We start from the raw sequence: 21292 nt of genomic DNA, 5'->3' as shown, positions 1-21292 counted from the left end.
CTTATCCATCACATCAGAAAAATCTGCGCACTTCGGCTGACCATGCGTCATGGGGACACCCAAATAACTCCCGATCCGAGCCGTATGACTAATCCCTAGCAGTCCCTCCAACGAATCAATCCTCCTCTGAGAAACCCTTATAGAGCTCACAAACTTAGACTTAGTCAGATTAACTCTCAAGCCTGATGAGCGCGAAAACTCCTCCAAGGTTGACGCCACCAAACAAGCTTGGTCCTCGGAAGCTTGACCGAACAATAAAATGTCATCCGCAAAGAGAAGGTGTGAAAGCGGTAGCCCCCCAGGCGATAGCTGAATCGGTTTCCACCGACCCTCCTGGAGCAACTCAGATATCCTAAGGGCTAGCCGCTCCATGCAGAAAACAAACAGGTATGGAGATAATGGGTCTCCCTGCCGCAGGCCACGAGACGGAACAAAGGACGGTAAGGAACCTCCATTCCAAAGTAGTGAGATGGACGAGTTCTTCAATCCCCACATGATGAGTTGAATTATGATCGTAGGGAAACCAAACTGCACCATCGTAGACTCCAAGAACTCCCACCTGACCCTGTCATATGCTTTCTCAAGGTCAATTTTCAAGGCCAAGGAACCCCCACCTGAGCCGTCTTTCCGAACAAAATGGAAAGCTTCCTGAGCAATGATACTGTGGTCACGAGTCCCCCTCCCAGGGATAAAACTACCCTGGAAAGGACCAATGACGCCTTGCAAGAAAGGTCTAAGACGAGCCACAATGACTTTGGAAATAACCTTCCAGGCGACGTTGCATAAACTTATAGGACGAAAATCTTTGAGACTAACCGGATGACTTATCTTAGGAATTAACACCATTTGTGTCTCCACGAGCGATGTGTCCGAGAACCCCAACCGAAAGGCGTCCTTCACTGTATGCCATAGTTCATCCCCCACTACAGGCCAATACTGTTTGAAAAAAAATGGTTGAAATCCATCCGGCCCTGGTGCCTTGAACGACTTCATGCTCATCACCGCCCGACGAACCTCCTCTTTCGTGACTGGGGCAGTTAAGGCAGACTGGGCCTCAGCTCCCAAGCCAGGTGGAGTTCCAGTAAGCATATCTAGAGGCCCTTGCTCGTTATCACCCGAGAAAAGCTCCTTATAGAATCTGACTGCCTCCGTTTTCATGACTGCCGGATCCGTATGCCAAGACCCATCTGGTAAAAACAACCCTTGTATCTTATTCCTCCGTCTTCTCGCGAGTGTTTGAGCATGGAAGAAAGACGTATTACGGTCCCCAAACTTCACCCACTTCTCTCTAGATTTCTGAAACCATAGGTACTCCTCCTGAAGACAAGTTTCATCCAACTCCGCTTGTATAGTTTTCTCTAAGCGTGCTAGGCTCTCTGAATCGCCTAACTCAAGTTGTAATTGTACCCCTTTAAGACGTCGTTGGAGCGCCTTCTTCCTGGTAAGTATATTCCCAAACACTTCCCTGTTGAACTTTGTAGCATCTTCTCGAACAGCTCGTAACCCATTAGCAAGGGTCGGCGTACTTCGACACCACGCCTCTCTAACAATTCGCTCAAAATCTCTATGGGTGGCCCACGCAGCTTGAAACCGAAAAGGTCGATCCTGAGACTTGTCCCTTGAGTCGTCACGTCTCAATAAAAGAGGGCAATGATCAGAGTAGACCCTACACAGGTTCTCAACGTATGCTTCCGGAAACATTGCTTGCCACGCAACATTGCACACTGCTCGGTCTAAACGCTTTGCCAGCACAGACCCACGATGATTTCGGTACCACGTAAAGCGAAGGCCCTTAGCCCCCATGTCGAGTAGATTGCAATCATTCAAAACCTCTAGAAACTGCGATGCCCTTGCCATCGAGAAACGGCCACCCCTACACTCCGTTGACAGCATAACTTCGTTGAAGTCCCCAAGCACCAACCATGGCATTGTAACTCTGCCCCCCAACTCCCGAAGATGAGCCCAGCCCTGCTGTCTGAGGTCCACCCTAGGACTAGCATAAACGGCAGTACAAACCCAGCTCTTGTTTCCTTCAACAACCGTGAACGAAATGGCCTGGGAGTGAGAGGCAAATTCAGAGGTCGTAGCAGAACAAGACATCTCCATCAAAACCCAAATACCCCCGGAGTGCCCCGTAGCCTCACTACTATAACACAACTTATAGCCCAACTTCCTCCAAAAAGCTTCCACCGAAGAAAACTGGCAATGGGTTTCCAATACAATAAAAAGAGACGGGTGATGAAGCCTTACTAGCTCCGAGACCCTCCTTTTACCTTTGGCATTAACAGCCCCTCGAATATTCCAACACAATATATTAAAGTTTGTCATCATTGAATAAACAAGACACGAAAGAAACTCACTCCAACATATCCTCCTCTTCCAATGGCTGGTCAAACTGCATAGAATCCTCCGTCCCCACTATTGCTTGTCCACGAACTTCTAACTCATGAAAACCTTGGGTCGTGCAACCGGTTTGGGTCACATTGGAGATCAACCTCATAGCCACGTCCCCTACCACTCCCTCTTGCGCAACACGTGGATCACCAAAGGAGGAACCTGCATGCACAACCAACGTATTCCCTCCAGCTAGCATGGGCCGTGGTCGATCACCAAGGGTCACGCCATCTTGCGTTTCACATGGGTCACCGAGAGGGGAGCTTACATGCGCGGACAGCATGTTTCCACCAGCCAGCACGGACCGTGGACGAGCACCAGGGGTCTCCACTCTGCTTCGTTTCTTGTTCTCCTTATTGGGTCCCATTGCAGTTTCATTCATGTTCTTCCCGTGGCCCACGTCGGTACTGCATATATTGCGTGCATGTTCCTGTTCACGTGTAGTATTGGTTACGAGCACCTCACGTGGTTTATTAAAACCCGCACGTGAGTCCCCCTGAACTTGAATGCCTCTCGTAGGATAATTCGGGATATCCGGATTCTTCTCCTTGCCATTCGCAATCCCATTATGAAGAGAATATTTACCCTTGCTCCACGGTTTCCCAATATTCTGCTTCCGATTTCGACGTTTTACAATCAACCAGTCTCCATGCGGATCTGGTGTGAGATCCCCCTGATCCTGCGGAATTGATTGTTCTCCTTGTTGGGCAGTAGGGTCATCCATCTGCGGTGTGTCCCCTGACGGCTGCTCCACCGCCTCCTTCTCTCCCATTTCGTGTGCCGTTACCGCAGGCCTAGCTACCTTTAGACAGTCTCGTAGAACATGTCCATAACAACCACACGATGAGCACAACAAGTGTAAACCCTCATACTCCACGTTATACCAAACACCATTGAGGAAGAACCTCCCTACGACTGGTTCATTGAGGTTTATCTCTACACAGACCCGTGCAAACCTTCCCCGTGTCATGTTCAGAGTGTTAAGGTCCACCTTGATTGGTTTCCCTATGGCAGATGCAATTGTTAGAAGAACACTCTCATCATAGAACATAACGCCAAGCCCTGGGAACCTGATCCAGACAAGAGTACTATCAACCTTCGTTGCTGAGGCAACGAACTCTGGGGACCATGGTCTAACAATCAGATAGTGATCAAAGAGCATCCAAGGTCCCCCGTGCATGACCCGTTCTCTATCCGCCTCCAAATCAAACTTCACCATGAAATAACCATGTGACACGTCCAGCAACTCGATACCTCCTTGAACCTTCCACAGGGCAGGCAGCCTGTCCCGCAAGGTTAAGAACCCCACATCTCGTCCTAGTAGCTTGATCACTAGACACTGTTCCCATGGTTCACACAACTGCTTAAAGGTGGGTGCTGTGATGCTAAACTTGGGTAGCAACCGATCTCCACCCTCAAATTCCAACGTCATAGCCCCCTCCTTAATAAGATCTCGAACAGCCGCCCGCTTGGCCGGGGCACCCAGAACCTTCTCCTTGAATGTCATCGACTGGCTCATCTTGCTTCCCCCAACGCCCACATCCGGCGGCTCCGGCAGTGGTTGGCTATCCATCGGCATTCCCCAAATCCTCTCTCCCATCTATCAATAATGAGTAGTTTGAGTTTTTAGAGGGAGAAATGAATGAATTAAGTATATATACCAAGAATAAAAGAACTCTGAAAGTTGTTTTGACAAGAAATCTAAGGATACTTTAAAGAGATTAATTGGTATTACATATAAATAATTAAATTAGTTAAATACTAAAATATTTAGAAAAATGTTAATAATATAAGTGAGATTTTAAAAATTTTCGATTTTCCATGTTTATGTAACAAAAACAAAACACATGTATTCATCTATATCTCCAACCTTAGATGATGCAATACTACATTCCATGATAAAAATAAAATAGTGGGTCGATGGCTAACTCAATGCGGTAGAGATGGTATTGTTGAAGAAAAAACAAGTTGATTTGGTGGTTGATGAGGCCAAGTCATGCATACTCAAGTAGTCCTAACCCATTGCGTAACAGCCTCTGTATGTGGGTATGCAATGACAATGAATGAACTTGTGTTTTTAGTTAAAAGAAAAGTTGAAATGTGTTCAAGTCTTTAAAGAAAAAAGGAAAGAGCTACAATGATGACATATCAAATGTGATGTCCGTAGAGAAAGAAGGAAATTACGGAAACAAAACTTAATATTCCAAAAATATTTTATGTTTGACTAAAATTTAATTATTTTCAATTAAATTATTGTATATTTTAATTTCATTCTTTCAAGTACAAAGTTAAAGAAATTAGTTAATTTAATTAGAAATATTAATTTTATTCTAAATTTACATATTCTTCATTTTTTTTGTTACAAATGAGAGAAAAGATAATAGAAAAGAAAAAACAGAGAAACCAGAGTTATCTCTCAAACAATATTTGAGAACACAATTCCAATCTTTTGCTATCAATCCTTTGACATACTCCAAATATGCTACATATTTTTGGTGATAACAAGTTATATCATGGACAATTAATGAGCATCATTACTTCTGCATGGATATTATTGCTAATACTCATGCTACCATAATTTTCAAGCAATAACTTTCTCTCCTGGTAACTCACAAAATTGCCAAATCCCCTCTCACCAAAGTTATTCAAGGCGTTGTCACCCACGTTTGTTTTTAAAATTAATGAAACATATATTATTTTTTTTATACTCTTTTATTAACTTCATTTCATTTAATCTCTCGTTAATACATCTTTTTTTTTTATTATTGACAATTTATGTGTTGGACATAGTTAATGTTTCCAATATTCCTTCATTTATATATATAAAAAATAAATGAAAGTATTCTTACCGGAAATCTGCCGTAGAGATGATCTGCCGAGTAAGATTGGTGAGCCTTCTTCGCTGGTCCGTTGGTGTTTCCAGAGATGGGGGTGGTACCTGCAAAAGAGACTCTGATGCTAAAGTTAAGGTTTGTGTGAATATGAGTCTCGTATAAGTAATGCACGTACCTTAGTGTAGATTAGGGTTGCGTTGGGCCTTGGGCCTGAGATCAGATATGATATGATTAGATAACGGATCTCAACCGGAGCGAGATCCCCTTTCATTAATGTGGCGTCAGACTTGCCCCTTGGCCATCACGTGGCGTGACCGTTTCGAATTTGGGAAGAGCCCTTTTCTCTCCCTCGCGCCTCTTCCCTTTTCACTTTGCTCATCTTTCACTCTTTCGACTTCTCGCACACGTTGTTTCTCCGGTGCTTCTGCTCATTCTCCGTCCTCATTTTTTGGTCGTCATTTCCGGTAATCCGTCATTGTTAGGGTTGTTTTCTAAGAGGTACTTTCTTTCTGCAGTTTTCTTTTTCTTTCTTCCCCACTCTTCTTCGGGTCTTTCTTGTCGTCTTTATGGCTGGGGGGAGTCGCGCCTGCTAAGGGCAAGACACGGGGTAAGGCAGCGGCTGCCGGAACGGCCGCCGCTGTGAAAAAGGAGGTGGCGCGCGCTGCCAGCGGACCTTGTTCCAGGCATTCCTTCTAACGCCAATGTTCCTACCGTAAGTCCGCTGTCATTGTTAGGGTCACCGCATCCGAGGTATTGTCCGCTTTAGCGCTCGTTGGGCCGTTACAATTTTGTCCTTGAAAAGACGCCTCGGTGGATTAAGGAGGAAGGGTGTTTATAAACTAGCCTCGACTCCTAAGTGATGTGAGACTTTTAGGCATACCGGAACATAAAGTATTATTTTAATATTAATAATAAGAAATATAAATTTACTTTTAAATTAATAATAAAATTATCCTAAAATATTTATTGATAGCGATAAATTAAATATTTGTTTCTTACATGTTTGTGGTGATAGTTTTCAAATTTAATTATGTGTTTGTTTTTGGTTTGTAATAAACAAATGTAATTTTATTTTGTTTTGAAATACATGTCACCAACTATATAAACACACAGTTTAAAAGTCAAATAATTACTAGTGAAAATTACAGGAATTAGATTACACATTAGAGCAAACACATTATTTAAGTTTAAGATGACACCAAAGATACATATTGTTCTTTAAGTTTTATCATCTCTTGATTTTTACTTTTACCAGGTGGAGTCTGAAAATTTATATAAGAACGATGCTACAATTTCTGAATATGTGTCTCAAATCTCAATTATAGTCCGAAATATTAAAATATTAATATTTTTTAATAAATTTATTATAAAATAATTATTTAATTTAATATTTTATAATTAAAATTAATATTTTAATTATTTGAAATGATTTCTTTCTGTAAATGATCTATCTCCTTTCACCCAACTCCAAACTATCTTGTAATAAATATTTACTCATTAAACATGTGAAGAACAATATTTTTATAGTAGTGCTATTTATTAATTCTTTACTCTATTTTTAAAATGCTTATTAGTTGAATCCATTGTTATTTTAATGTACAAATACGTAATGATTATTATATTCCAAAATGTATTTAATTCGAAGTTGCATAGTTCGTCCCCCTTCCCTCAACTAAGATTCGCTGGTAAATGAAATGTATTTAATTTTAGTAATTAGTATAGCCTTTTACCTAAATTAAACAAGTATTTACCTAAATTAAATAATGCATATCTAAACCAACGTGAGAGGTTGATTGTATTTCCAAACTTTCTGTGGGCGTAACATGGAGAAACCTTTCGCCATTTGGTTGGCGCTGCCAGAAATTGTACCGGACAATGAAAACATGGTGCCATGCCACAAGTTTCTTCTCCCTTTTCCTATTTTAAATAACAGTTAATCACCATTTGCTGACAACGAATAAGAATTAAAAATTCATCAAATGATTTTAATTACGTGTATAAAAAGTATGTCTCTTTTACTTTTTTTTTTTTCTTCTCATTATTTTCTTATCTTTTATCTATGCCATTCACAACCTACAATTATAATTAGCCATTTTTTTTAAATATCTTAAATTAATTTATTTTTATCTCTCTCTCTATGATATTTTTAACCACACATTTATTTTTAAAATATCATCTTTTACTTTTTGCATTAAATAAAAATTGAATAATATTTTAAAAAATTAGAAAGCCTTAAAAGTAAACTTATATTATAATTTAAACTTTTAAAGTATTGATTACAAATTTATAATATAATTTATATATTAAAAATTGATTTATTATAATGAATAATCATATTGAGGCTAAAATATTAATTTTTATGGTAAAATAATAGTTTTGTTCAATAACTAATAATAATTTTTATTGTATGAATTCTGAAGATGAAAGTTGTGGTTAGTAAAAAATGAAGTGGCAAAAATAAAATTAAACAATGAAGTATATAATTTAAAAGCGTTGGGAGAAAGAAAAGAAGGAGGAGATCTTATCATCACCCTTTGTTAGTTTAATTATCTGTGATTGAAATTGGAGTGAAAGCGAATCGGAGGCATAATGCCTTGTGCAAGCATTGTCTCAGCTCCGTCGTGCGCGTTCCCCTTTGGCTCCAGGTCCGCCTCCACTGCGTCCATCACTCCAACGGCGTTATCGCTGCCTAAACGGAGCTGGAAGCCTGGAACGGAGAGCAGAAGCATGAGGAGAGGAGAAGTGAGAGGCACGGTGATAGAGAAAGAGACCCCGGAGGCGGAGCGTCCGGAAACGTTTCTGAGGGGAGTGGACGAGGCCCATTCTTCCAATTCGGTGAGGGCCCGGTTCGAGAAGATGATAAGGGAGGCCCAAGACAGCGTGTGCAGTGCCCTTGAGGCCGCTGATGGTGGGGCCAAGTTCAAGGAGGACGTTTGGTCCAGGCCCGGTGGGGGCGGTGGGATTAGCAGGGTTCTTCAGGACGGCGCCGTTTGGGAGAAGGCTGGGGTTAATGTCTCCGTCGTTTACGGTGTCATGCCACCTGAGGCTTATCGTGCTGCCAAGGGTGCTCCTACTGATCAAAAACCTGGTCCTGTGCCGTTCTTCGCTGCTGGAATCAGCTCCGTCAGTATCCTATTCTCATCCCTCACTCACTCACTTTTTTCTTTTTTTCTCCGAGTAATTGACCTTCCCTTACTGTCTTTCTGTTCAGGTTTTACACCCCAAGAACCCGTTTGCCCCTACACTGCATTTCAATTATCGCTATTTTGAAACTGATGCTCCTAAAGGTAAGTTACGTTCCCCTCTGTTTATTTCCAGGCTGCTCTTTATATCGTTTTAGCAGTATTTTTTGTCATATTGCTTTCAACACTTTTTAGTTACTGCACATGTAATGTGATTAACGACTTCTCTCTATATACCGGTTCTTTCATCCTTGTCTTTTTGACTTTTTTCTTAGCTGTAGTTTGGCCCTTTTTTTTTCTTTTCTTTTTTTTGTGTGTGTTCTTGGAACTGTTTAATCTTTAAATTGTCTATAGCAATTAATTTTATCTATATATGTTTGGATCAACTTCTCCATAAATAAAGAAATAGGAAGAAAAACGAAATAGGCTTCTCTATTAGCTAAAGTTAGTTTATTAATAAGTTAAAATTTGTTTTTGGAAAAACTTATATGCGAGAGTTTAACAAATTAGCTTATAGAAAAGTTTATCAAAACAAACACCTAATACTTGATCAGCATACCCCAAAGTCGGTTACCTCAGCTTCAAGTTTTGTAGGTGTTCTATTTAATTTTATTTGTTATCAGTTGCTTATTATAAACCACAACTATTTATGTTAGTCTTGAAATCTTAGGAAAGCTATTATCTTCTAATAAATATTGAAACAAAGGGGTGTGAACATGAGAGTGTAAAGTTGTCAAATAATTTTCCGAGTGTGCTGATAGTGATAGTCATACTTTTGCTATCTGCAGATACCCCTGGAGCACCTAGACAATGGTGGTTTGGCGGGGGAACTGACTTGACGCCAGCTTACATTTTTGAGGAGGATGTTAAGCACTTCCATTCAGTACGTGCAAAGCGAAAATTTTGGTTTCTGATATTTTTTATGATTTAGAATCAGCATTGGCTTTTTTCTTGGTAAAAGATGAAAAAATCAATTTCCTTTGATAAAAAATACCATGATGTCTTAGTCCTTTCTTGTGAGGGCTTTTAATGTATCTTTGTACTTGTATGTGGGTTTTGCTAAACAGTTCAGTTTAAATTTTATCTTTAGAATAATAATATGATGTTTTATTGTTGAGGAAGTTTTTTTTACTTACTGTACTTCTATACTTCATGCTTCTTATGTAGATTCAAAAGCGTGCCTGTGACAAGTTTGATCCTACATTTTACCCCCGATTCAAGAAATGGTGTGATGACTACTTCTATATCAAGGTATAATTCTTCATCCCTAATCACGCAATGAAGCTTTTAAGTACATTAATTTGCAGCTGTCTTGGGGCCTGTTTGATAAAACTAAAAGTTAACAGTGTTGAGTGAGTATTAAGCATTCTGTGTTCAGTTTGTGAACCTTTAATAGAAGATTATGCATATATTCTTTGGCTCTCTGTTATAGTTGATTTTGATGAATTGGAGGCTGTAGCAACTAATAAACAAGACATGAATGGTGGTAAATGGTTAAAAACAATGACTGTCGGTGTTTATGAAAATATGGGAATGGGAAGAAGATGTGTGATGCAGGGGCTGCAAGAACAGAAGTGAAGTGGTTTGGCGATAGTAGGTGGAGATGTTATCCATGAAGCATATGCGGCTGATATTTTATTTAGTATTTAGGAGACTTGGGGTATGTCAGAAGCATATATCTCATGGCAAACTTGCAACTGCAATTATCAAGTCTTGTCTGAGCATTACTATGAATAAATGGGTGGTGTCTCAGACTCCTTATTATATCTATTTATACTCATTTTTGAGCAATGTTATATCCTCTTATTATTCCTCCTAAAACCTTGTAGAATAAATATTAAATAAAAAGTAAATGCATAGGTCTAACCTAGTGTCTTGAACGCATAAAATCCATTTGATATTTTCTTCATCTTATAATTAGGAGGATTACTAGGAAAATGTTGGAAGGTTTAGAATTATTCCGCTGTTTTCAATCTCGTTTGTCAGTTGTCAAACACAGTGCTCCCAATTGAGTGTACTCGTTGACTCAATGTAACGTGTAATTTGATGGGCCATGGATGTCATCTGTTATTTTTGTGGGGTTAGAGTGTATGCATTATAATTTTTTTTTTTAAATTGAGTGCATAGGCATATGCTGTTGATGGTTGTTTATCATTATTTTCCTTATTTCTACACTCAGCATCGAGGTGAAAGGAGAGGGCTTGGAGGAATATTTTTTGATGATCTGAATGACTATGATCAGGAGATGCTCCTTTCCTTTGCTACCGGTAATTGCTTGCATTTATAAATTTGATGGTTCTCACTGAAAAGACATCCAATTATCTGTCTCTCATGCTGGTAAACTATGGTTGTTTGCAGAGTGTGCCAATTCTGTTATTCCCGCTTATTTACCTATCATAGAGAAAAGGAAGGATTTGCCCTTCACTGATCATCAGAAAGCATGGCAACAATTGCGAAGGGGACGATATGTTGAATTCAATTTGGTACACTTTTTAACCCAATTCTAGACTGAAATGTATTGCTCTACACGTTTTCCAGATCAGGTTCAAGTTTGTATTATCAAACATTTTGTGGCCGCAGGTTTATGATAGGGGTACAACATTTGGACTAAAAACTGGAGGAAGAATAGAGAGTATTCTTGTTTCTCTCCCACTGACTGCTCGGTGGGAATACGATCACGTATGATTTTGCAATCTCTCTCTCTCTCTCTCTCTCTCTCTCTTTTTAACAAGTTGGATATTGGATACCTCTAGTTTTCCATTAATGAAGTTGTTACTGAAATGGTTGTGGCATTTTTGTGTACAGAAACCAGAAGAAGGAAGCGAAGAATGGAAACTCCTGGATGCATGCATGAATCCGAAGGAGTGGATCTAATTCATTAGTTGACCCTCAGTTTGTCAGCCTTTTTATAATAAGTGAGCTCGTTACTTTCTTCGGTGCATATCAAGTGCTTGTTATGATGAGTCACAACTGTTAACTTCTACTAGGTGGATTGTAAATCACGTGTCTTGCTAGAGCCATCCGTGTAAAGCGTGAAATGCAGAAAATTACGATGTCTAGGCTGCGTCTGTGCCCACTGCCAACCACATTATTCTATATGTAGTACCCCTCATATAGTAACAATATGTCTAGGCTGTGTCTGTAATCTGTATCCACTCTAAATTCAGAAAAACAAAGGCAGCTTCTTCAATGCCAGTGCTGCACACCTCAGATTCAGACTAGTAATTTAGTAATTCTGTTTTAGGAGCTAATGTTTTTGACTGAATAATCTGTGTGTAATAATTACTGCATCTAAGCACCTATAATTTCCCACATGCATCTACTTTTAACGAACTCCCGGGAACATTTATTACATAAAACATTTCATAAAATGAATAATAGTATGGTGATGAATAAAATAAAATTCGAAGTAAATTCGTCAAAATGAGGTTTAATTGGGCCAAAATTTACATCATGCATTGCACTAGCATTTAGCATCTCCCACCCCGTACCATTGTCGACATATTTCTTGGCAATGGTGGAAAAATATACATAAATACATAATGACACATCATATGCAGTATGCATTCTTGTCCAGTTCTCCCTCTATTACCCGCAAAACCAAAGACAAAAAGATGACACAGCAACTCAGGATCCTGATTTACTATTCTTATCCGTCAGATGGAATTCTGTCGGGCCAATGGAGGAACTTGTGGCCTTGAAGTGATGGTGGCATGTACGTTTGTGTGGAAAAGGGGTTGTCAGGAGGGTAGATATACCCCTTCCCATACCCAATTTCCTTCATTAATTTGGTTGGTGCATTCCTCAAATGGAGAGGGACCCCCTCATTGTGTCCCGCCGATTCTCTCACTGCCTTCTGAGCAGCTTCTATTGCTCGATAAACTGCAACAGATTTAGGTGCCAAGGCCAAGTAAGCTACACACTGCGCAAGAATGACATTGCATTCGGGCATTCCCAGGAAGTGGCAAGCTTGGTAGCAGGAAACGGCCTGAGTAAGAGCCGATGGATCAGCCAGACCAACATCCTCACTTGCAAACCGTACGAGTCTCCGTGCAATGTAAAGAGGCTCTTCACCACCCTGTAGCATTCTTGCCAACCAGTAAATAGCTGCATCTGCATCGCTTCCCCTCATAGACTTGTGCAATGCACTGATTAGATTATAATGCTCTTCCCCAGCTTTATCATAAGCAAGGTGCTTGCACTGAAGTGCCTCCTTTGCATCATCAACACTAACAACAGCAACATTGTATTCCTCTTTTGTCTGATTTTCAATCCCTTCCTCCTCCTTTTGCTTACCATGTTGTAGCCGTGCAGCTGCGGTAACAGATGCAATCTCCAAGGAATTCAAGGCCACACGAGCATCCCCATCACAATTGTTGCTTATAAAATCAACAACATCTTCACCCACATGAACCTGAAGCCCCACGCTTTGCAGCAAGCCTTTGTCAGGGTTATTCACGGCACGGTTTAGAAGCAAGGCAAGGTGGTGGGGTTGGAGAGGGTTAAGAGTGAGGACACGGCATCGAGACAAGAGAGGCGTAATCAAATGGAAAGAAGGGTTCTCGGTGGTGGCGCCAACGAAGACAATGCTGCCATCTTCAATGACGGGTAGGAAAGAGTCCTGTTGAGACTTGTTGAACCTGTGAACCTCGTCGACGAAGAGAACGGTGGTTTGGTTAGATTTGAGCCTGAGTTTTCTGGCTTCGTCGACGGCGTCCCTGACGTCTTTAACGCCGCTGGTGACGGCGGATAGGGAGACAAAACGGTAACAGGTTGAGGTGGCGGAGTTGACGATGGCTCTGGCGATAGTGGTCTTGCCGGTGCCAGGTGGACCCCAGAAGAGGAGGGAAGGGAGGCGATTGCGTTGGATTGCGGAGCGGAGAAGGGAGTTGGGGGAGAGGAGATGCTCCTGGGCGACCACCTCGTCTAGGGTTCTGGGACGCAAACGCTCGTACAAGGGCTCGTGAATGTGCGTGTTGCCTTGTTTCTTGAAGAAGAAGGAGGGCCAGTTTTGTTGTTTTTGAGAAGGCTTGAGGCGTTTGGAGGGCTGTTCTTGTTCTTGGGAGTGTGGAGGGGTGGGGGATTGGGAATGGAAGAAACGATCGAGCTTGGGCTGGAGTGTGGTTGCGGAAGTGGAAGTGGAAGGGTTTGAGGAGTTAGGCTTGTGAGTGAGAATCCATTCGGTGGCTTTGACTGTCGATTTTCCGCCTGTGGCAGCCAGCGCTTGGGCGGCTAACTCGTCCGGAAAGCCCATGCTGAGGAGCTGTTGCATCTCCATCTCTTTCTCAGCTTCACTATTCTGATTCTTTTTATCTTCTTCTTTATTCCCACCAACCCCTTCTTCGTATATTCCAGAAGCCAGAAGGGATGTCCAACATGCCACCATCTCTTTCTCGTGGCGTGGCTCCATACAAATACTTTTTAATTTACCAAAATCATTTCTATTCTTTTAGATCATTTCTGCTTTTCATTTTAACACTTCATCATTTGTAAGCTAACAAAAATATCATATTATTAAGCTACAAAATTACAACACTTTTTCATCAAACTTCCTTCTGTCAGTCTTACCTTATTCTTCCATTACACGAACAGAAATGTTTCAAAATTCGGTCCTCCGAACTCCGAAGGATAAATGGATAATTAATTCATTTTAATATTGCTTCCTTACAGAATGCTCGTCATTTTTATTTTTATTTATTTATTTATAATTTTCATGCAGTAACTTAAAAACATCATATCAACTCCTGTATTTACCAGTTTGATTACTATTTTTTTTCAAAAATTTAATAAACTTTATTTTGTAGCTTAAAAATATTTATTTTAATTTTTATAACTATCATTTGATAAACAGTATGTGTTTATTCAGTAAAAAGAATGTTTTTAATTATGAAAGTTAAAAAAGTAATTAAACTTTATTTGTATTTTCTAGTTTTTATAGTTTTTTTTACTATTCAAATTAAGTGTTTTCATCCTAAAATTTTTAACTATTACTTTCTTGTTTTTATTAAAAGACTATCATGACAAAATTTCACAAATTAATACTCGTACAGTTAAATTTATTTTTTTTATAAAAATATTACTATATATTAGTTTTACCTAACTATTTATCATCAAATTTTTATAACAAAAGTGAAATAAAAAACTTATACATTAATAATAATAATAATAATCCATAAATATTAATAAAGAAAATACTTTTTTAAATAACTAAATTAGTTTTCATATTTTTTTTGAACTTTTTTATCCATTCAATTATGTAATAGTTTTTTATGAATAAAGAATAAAATAAAAAATATATAAAAAATGTAATCATCTGTATAACTGTAATAATAATAAAAAATATGCTTTTACTATAAGATGTTTTTCAAATTCTTTTTTCACTATTTAACACTAAGAATATATATACTTATAATATTTAATAGAGAGAAATAATGAAAATATTTTATAAATATAAAATACTTTATAAAAAGTACTAGTTTTTTTTAAAATTATATCTTGTAATAAAATTAAAGAAAAAAATTACAAAGGCGAAGAAAAATGAAAAATTTCTAAATTAAAAATCCTATTTAAATCTTAAAAAAAAAAATGAGTGTTGTTTGTTGTTCCTCTATCCCATATTTTAAAGCATTAGGAATTAGCAGTAATGAAGCAGTAGAATTTTACTTTATCCTTTTGGAAATTTTATGGATAGATGTGAGATATTTTCGTGGTATGGAAATGGATGACAAGAAAAGGAGATAGCAATAGGAACTGGTGTAGTGTGGAATGAGGGTCATGGCTTCTTCGGTTGTTCGCGTTCCCGTTCCTATTCCCGCCGAACAAGTTTTAAGTGAGGGCGGAAGCGTAAGCCCAGGCCCAGGCCCAAGCCGGAGCCGGAGCCGCAGCGTGAGCATTCGGTCTCGGCTGGGCAAACTGTGCCAACAAGGTGAGCCACACCTGGCTCGGCACCTGCTGGACACGCTCCCACGCGCCTCCACGGCGGTGTGGAACACGGTGATCATCGGCTTCATCTGCAACCACATGCCAGTGGAGGCCCTCAACTTGTACGCCAAAATGAGGTCCACCCCCGACATCCCTTCCGATTGCTACACCTTCTCCTCCACCCTCAAGGCCTGTGCCCTAACCCACGACCTCATGGCCGGTAAGGCCCTTCATTCCCACTTTCTCCGCTCTCAATCCAACTCTCGAATCGTTTACAACTCCCTCTTGAACATGTACTCCTCATGCTTGCCTCCTGCCTCCACGCAATCCCAACCGGACTACGTCCTCAAAGTGTTCGCTGTTATGCGCAGACGAAACGTCGTCGCTTGGAACACCTTGATTTCCTGGTTCGTCAAAACCCACAGACACCTTCATGCCCTACGCGCCTTTCATAACCTCATCAAAACATCTCAAACCCCAACTACCGTTACTTTCGTCAATGTCTTCCCCGCAGTCCCTGACCCCAGAACCGCTCTTATGTTTTACGGCTTGCTTCTTAAATTTGGTGATAACTATGTCAATGACGTGTTTGCTGTTAGCGCCGCCATTGTTATGTTTGCTGATCTTGGTTGCTTGGAGTACGCTAGGAAGGTTTTCGACCGTTGTTCAAACAAAAACACAGAGGTTTGGAACACCATGATCGGTGGTTATGTTCAAAATAACTGTCCTGTTCAAGGGATCCATGTTTTCGTTCAAGCCTTGGAGTCCGAGGAGGCGGTTTGCGATGACGTCACTTTTCTCTCGGTTATCACTGCTGTTTCGCAGTTGCAGCAAATAAAATTGGCTCAGCAGTTGCATGCATTTGTTTTAAAAAGTTTGCCACTTTCTCCCACTAAAGTTGTCAATGCGATAATCGTCATGTACTCGAGGTGCAGTTTTGTTGATACCTCCTTCAAGGTTTTTGATAAGATGTCTGAAAGGGATGCAGTTTCGTGGAATACTATAATTTCTTCCTTTGTGCAGAATGGTTTGGATGACGAAGCACTCATGCTTGTCTTTGAGATGCAGAAACAGAAGTTTAAGATTGATTCTGTCACTGTGACGGCACTTCTCTCTGCAGCTTCTAACCTGAGGAACTCGTACATTGGAAGGGAAACCCATGCATATCTAATTCGCCATGGGATACAGTTTGAGGGTATGGAGAGTTATCTGATTGATATGTATGCGAAATCCGGATTGATTAGGACTTCCGAGTTGTTGTTTGAGCAAAACTGCCCAAGTGAGAGAGATCTGGCCACATGGAATGCTATGATTGCTGGTTATACTCAGAATGGGTTCAGTGACAAAGCCATTCTCGTTCTTAGAGAGGCATTAGTGCACAAGGTGATGCCTAATGCGGTGACCTTGGCATCAATTCTCCCGGCTTGTAGTTCAATGGGAAGCACAGTCTTTGCTAGGCAACTTCATGGATTCTCCATACGGCATTTCTTGGATGAAAATGTTTATGTGGGAACTGCTTTAGTGGATACATATTCCAAATCGGGTGCAATCAGTTATGCTGAAAATGTTTTTATCAGTTCTCCGGAGAAGAATTCTGTCACATACACCACAATGATAATGAGCTATGGGCAGCATGGAATGGGTAAAAGAGCTCTTACCTTGTATGATTCCATGCTGAGTCGTGGCATTAAGCCTGATGCGGTTACTTTTGTTGCTATCTTGTCTGCTTGCAGTTATAGTGGTTTGGTGGAAGAAGGTCTTTGCATATTTGAGTCTATGGACAAAGTTCATAAAATTAAGCCCTCGATTGAACATTATTGTTGTGTCGCAGACATGTTAGGGAGGGTTGGTAGGGTGGTCGAAGCCTATGAGTTTGTTGAGAGATTGGGTGAGGACGGCAATGCAATAGAAATCTGGGGATCTATTCTCGGGGCCTGCAAAAATCATGGGTACTTTGAAATGGGAAAAGTTATTGCTGAAAATTTGCTTAATATGGAAACAGAAAAAGGGATTGCAGGATATCATGTTTTGCTCTCAAATATCTATGCGGAGGAAGGAGAGTGGGCAAATGTTGATAAAGTGAGAAATCAGATGAAGGAAAGAGGTTTGCAAAAGGAATTGGGATGTAGTTGGGTTGAGGTTGCTGGGTGTGCAAACTGCTTTGTATCTAGAGATGAGAAGCACCCTCAAAGTGGTGAGATATATTATATCTTGGACAAATTGACTATGGACATGAAGGATGCTGGTTATAAGCCACGCAACAATTCAAATTTAAATATGATATTTGAATCTAGTGACTGAAATGAATAAGTTACAACAAATTTTATCAAAATTTGCTGTTGGTTGCTTTTATGGTGGGCAGTTTTCGAAAAAGGGTGTAGGTTCGTCATTACAGCAGTCACAGGATTTATTATCCCCGATGATAGTTTCATCATGGGCAGAAAGGGCGTAGGTTCATCCCGTGTACACATGACCAGAAAGAACTGCTATTGGACAATCATTTGAAGCAGTTTTTCATTGATGAACAACACAATCAATTCATGTACAGTGCAATTGTGCAGTTGAATACTAGAACAAGTTTGATCCTAGTTCGCACACAATGAAGCTTTTAAGTACTGTTCTTTGCAGCAGTCTTGGGGCCTGTTTGATAAAACTAAAAGTTAACAATGGTGAGTGAGCATTAAGCATTCTGTGTTCAGTTTGTGAACCTTTAATAGAAGATTACGCATGAATTCTTTGGCTCTCTGTTATAGTTAATTTTGATGAATTGGAGGCTGTAATAATTAAGAAACAAGAAATGAATGTGGTGGATGGGTAACGACAATGAGTGTCGATGATTATGAAATTATGAGAATGGGAAGAAGATATGTGATGTAGGGGCAGCAAGAACAGAATGAAGTGGTTTGGCGATAGTGGGTGTAGATGTTATGCATGAAGCATATGCGGCTGATACTTTGATTTAGTATTTGGAGACTTGTGCGCAGGGCAATAAGTAACCAAATGTCAGAGACATATGTCTTATGGCACTACAATTATCAAATCTTGCCTGAGCATTACTATGTTTGATTAAATGGGTGGTGTCTCAGAGTCCTTATTATATCTATTTATGCTCATTTTTGAGAAATGTTATATCCTCTTATTGTTCCTCCTAATACCTTGTAGAAGAAACATTAAATGAAAAGTAAATGCATAGGTCTAAACGCGCCTTTAGTGTCTTGAACACATAACTCCACTTGATACTTTATTCATCTTAGGAGGATTACTAGGACAATGTTCGAAGGTTTAGAATTATTCATCTGTTTTCAATTTCTTGATTTTTTTTTTACAAAATATAATCATTGAATTTAAAAATATCACATTGCATGATATACATATCTTAATTTCATATATATTAGCATATATTTATTATTATAGCAGTTTACTTAATTCTCATTTTTTTAATTATTAATTTAGCATATTCTTATTTTATTATTAAATGTCAGAAATTTAAGTTGAGTTTTTTTTTACAAAATATAATTATTGAATTTGAAAAATATTATATATATATATATTATATTGATTTTTTTCCTTTTATTTTGATACTTTTTATGCATCTATTTTTTATTATTTAATAGCAGTTTATTTTATACTATTGATAAAATATAATAATTATTAAAATATTTTAATCCAACTATTTTCATTTATTTATATATATGGATTCTTTTACTTTCATTTTGAATTTTTTATACATTTATTTTTTTAATTTACATTTTGATTTATTTTTGACACATTTGTAAACACAGTAGTATCCAAACTTAATAAAATTTAGTTTTGGTTTTGCAGGCATACCGGTCAATATTTAAAAGTAGAAGATCAAAAAGATTGACCTATCTAATTGAATGACATCATTATTAAAGATAGACATAGTAAATATTGAATTAATTACCTGTACAAAAATTATTTTTTCAAATAATTACATTAATTAAATTTTCAAACACACAGTACAATTGTTGGGTAACTTAATATAGTTTTTATCGATTATATTTTATAATTTTTAGATTTTTATTTTTTTTATTTTTAATTATTAATTTATCATATTCTTATTTTATCATTAAACCATCAAAAATTGAAGTTGATTTTATTTTTTCAATTATTTTTTCAAATATTGAATGAAATATATTTTAAGTCTATGCAGTTTCTTTAGTTTCATAATAGTAATTCAATCTCCGTGCAAATTTTACTAAATATTCTCTAACCCATCTTTGATAGCATGGTCTACCAAGTTAGGTTTTGATGCTACCTTTGCCAAAGAACTAATACAATAGTACCATTAGAATTATCTTCACCAAGTGTATGTAATAATAGATAATTCACAATTAGTTCCTGTTGACTTAATTTATTATCCTGTTTTTTCCATTACTAAACACACTGACTCAATTTTCACCATTAAGGAAAAACATATTTAATTTACAAGGTATAAATACTTTTGAAAACATGTTTTGGTTAAAAATATAATATAAAAATTAAATAATTCATAAGAAAATATAAATGTAATAATAAATAATTCTTGATCATTTTTTTCTTAAAATGTCATATTTTTACCAAAAAAAAATGGTCAGAATTTGTGATCTACTAAAAGAAATTATTTTATATCTTTGAATAAGAAAAGAGAAAAAATATATATATAATATTTAAACTTTCAACATAAGAGTGTTAAAAAAATATTTTAGTAAAAAATATTTTTAAAAAAATAAAAGTGTAAAATATTTACTTTTCTCAATGGAGACGGTAACGTATTTTTATTAATCATTAATCAAATTGAATTGATAAATATTTACTTTTCATTCATCAAAAATTGAATTAGCTATTCGTCAAACTGATTTAATGAATCACTTGTTTAGCTGAATTATCCACTTTAGATATCATATTACTCGCGAATATCCTTATCACTTAACAGTGTGGTCCTTGTTTTTCCGTTAGACATTTTTTCACTATAAAGGAGAATTTGCTCCTTCTCTTAGTGTACATTTGTTTGTGATTTTAATGAGAATATGTGAGAAAAAAGTGTGAAAATGAATATTTTAGTTGTTTAGAACAAAATAAGTGAGAGAAGAGAGAAAAGATAAGTAGGACTTACATGCAAAATAAATCTCTCCCTCACTGACGAATGACGAGATTTGTGAGAGAAAAGTTGGAATTTTTTTGTTGTTGTAAAATCTATTATAGATTTAAATGGCATATTTATCTTTTAATTTTGTGCTATATAAATATATTATTGAGGATAAATGTCTTTTTAATATATACTTACTTTTCTTTCTCTTGTATTTCCTTTTCACTTTTCTCAATTCAAACAAATTAAAAAACTATTTATTTCTTACTCGTTTTCTCTTCTTTTCTGCTTCACTTCTCTCTTCTTAAAATATCTCATAATAATAATAAAATATTATTTTAATATCTAATCTCATAAATTCATTGAAAAAATAAACATTAATAATAATTTCAAGAGGAATAATTACATAAAAAAAAAAGTTAAAAAAATTGAATTAGATGAGAGGTTATATATGCATGTAATGTAATACTTACAATAATGTCTTATCATTTCATTTTACTAAAATTTAATATTTTTAAATTTATTAAATAGTGTTAGATATGAAAGGCTTAATTGCTTAGAAATATTTAATAGACACAAAATTTGAAAAAAAATAATATATATATATATATATATATATATATATATATATATAATATTTGTGGGGCAGTTGTCTCTACTAATTTTTCAGATTTTCTTTTTAATATATATGATATTATATTATTTTTATTTAAAATTTAAAAATAAAAAATAAAAATAAAAAATAAAAAAAAAATCTAAAAAGTTATAAAATTATAGTTGAATTTGAGTTTGTTACAATTATCTTTGTGTGAGAAGAAATATTTTAAAAAATATATTTTAATATGTTATAAAAATTAACAACAAATTATATG

General features: G+C 37.4%; 3 protein-coding genes across 3 annotated transcripts; 2 read left to right on the top strand and 1 right to left on the bottom strand.

Annotated features, from left to right (window-relative positions):
* The first annotated feature begins 7671 nt into the window (after positions 1-7671).
* LOC109814330 (oxygen-dependent coproporphyrinogen-III oxidase, chloroplastic) lies at positions 7672-11722 on the top strand. The gene is made up of 8 exons (XM_020378735.3): positions 7672-8351; positions 8440-8515; positions 9199-9293; positions 9578-9661; positions 10590-10677; positions 10769-10893; positions 10991-11089; positions 11216-11722. Exons 1-8 carry the CDS (start codon positions 7818-7820, stop codon positions 11282-11284), a joined length of 1170 nt encoding a protein of 389 aa, XP_020234324.2. The 5' UTR covers positions 7672-7817; the 3' UTR covers positions 11285-11722.
* Positions 11723-11799: 77 nt separating this feature from the next.
* Positions 11800-14010, bottom strand: LOC109814329 (AAA-type ATPase family protein). The gene has a single exon (XM_020378734.3). The coding sequence runs from the start codon at positions 13818-13820 to the stop codon at positions 12060-12062; it is 1761 nt and encodes a 586-aa protein (XP_020234323.1). The 5' UTR covers positions 13821-14010; the 3' UTR covers positions 11800-12059.
* A 971-nt stretch (positions 14011-14981) lies between these two features.
* LOC109814321 (Tetratricopeptide repeat (TPR)-like superfamily protein) lies at positions 14982-18476 on the top strand. Its single transcript, XM_083063558.1, has one exon. The coding sequence runs from the start codon at positions 15176-15178 to the stop codon at positions 17630-17632; it is 2457 nt and encodes an 818-aa protein (XP_082919684.1). The 5' UTR covers positions 14982-15175; the 3' UTR covers positions 17633-18476.
* Positions 18477-21292: the final 2816 nt, after the last annotated feature.

The sequence above is a fragment of the Cajanus cajan genome, chromosome 9 (assembly GCF_000230855.2).
Source record: "Cajanus cajan strain Asha chromosome 9, NIPB_CcT2T_4, whole genome shotgun sequence".
In the NCBI taxonomy this organism is placed as follows: domain Eukaryota; kingdom Viridiplantae; phylum Streptophyta; class Magnoliopsida; order Fabales; family Fabaceae; genus Cajanus; species Cajanus cajan.
Note: the sequence above shows the minus strand (reverse complement) of the source record. Positions and strands in the feature narration are given on the sequence as shown.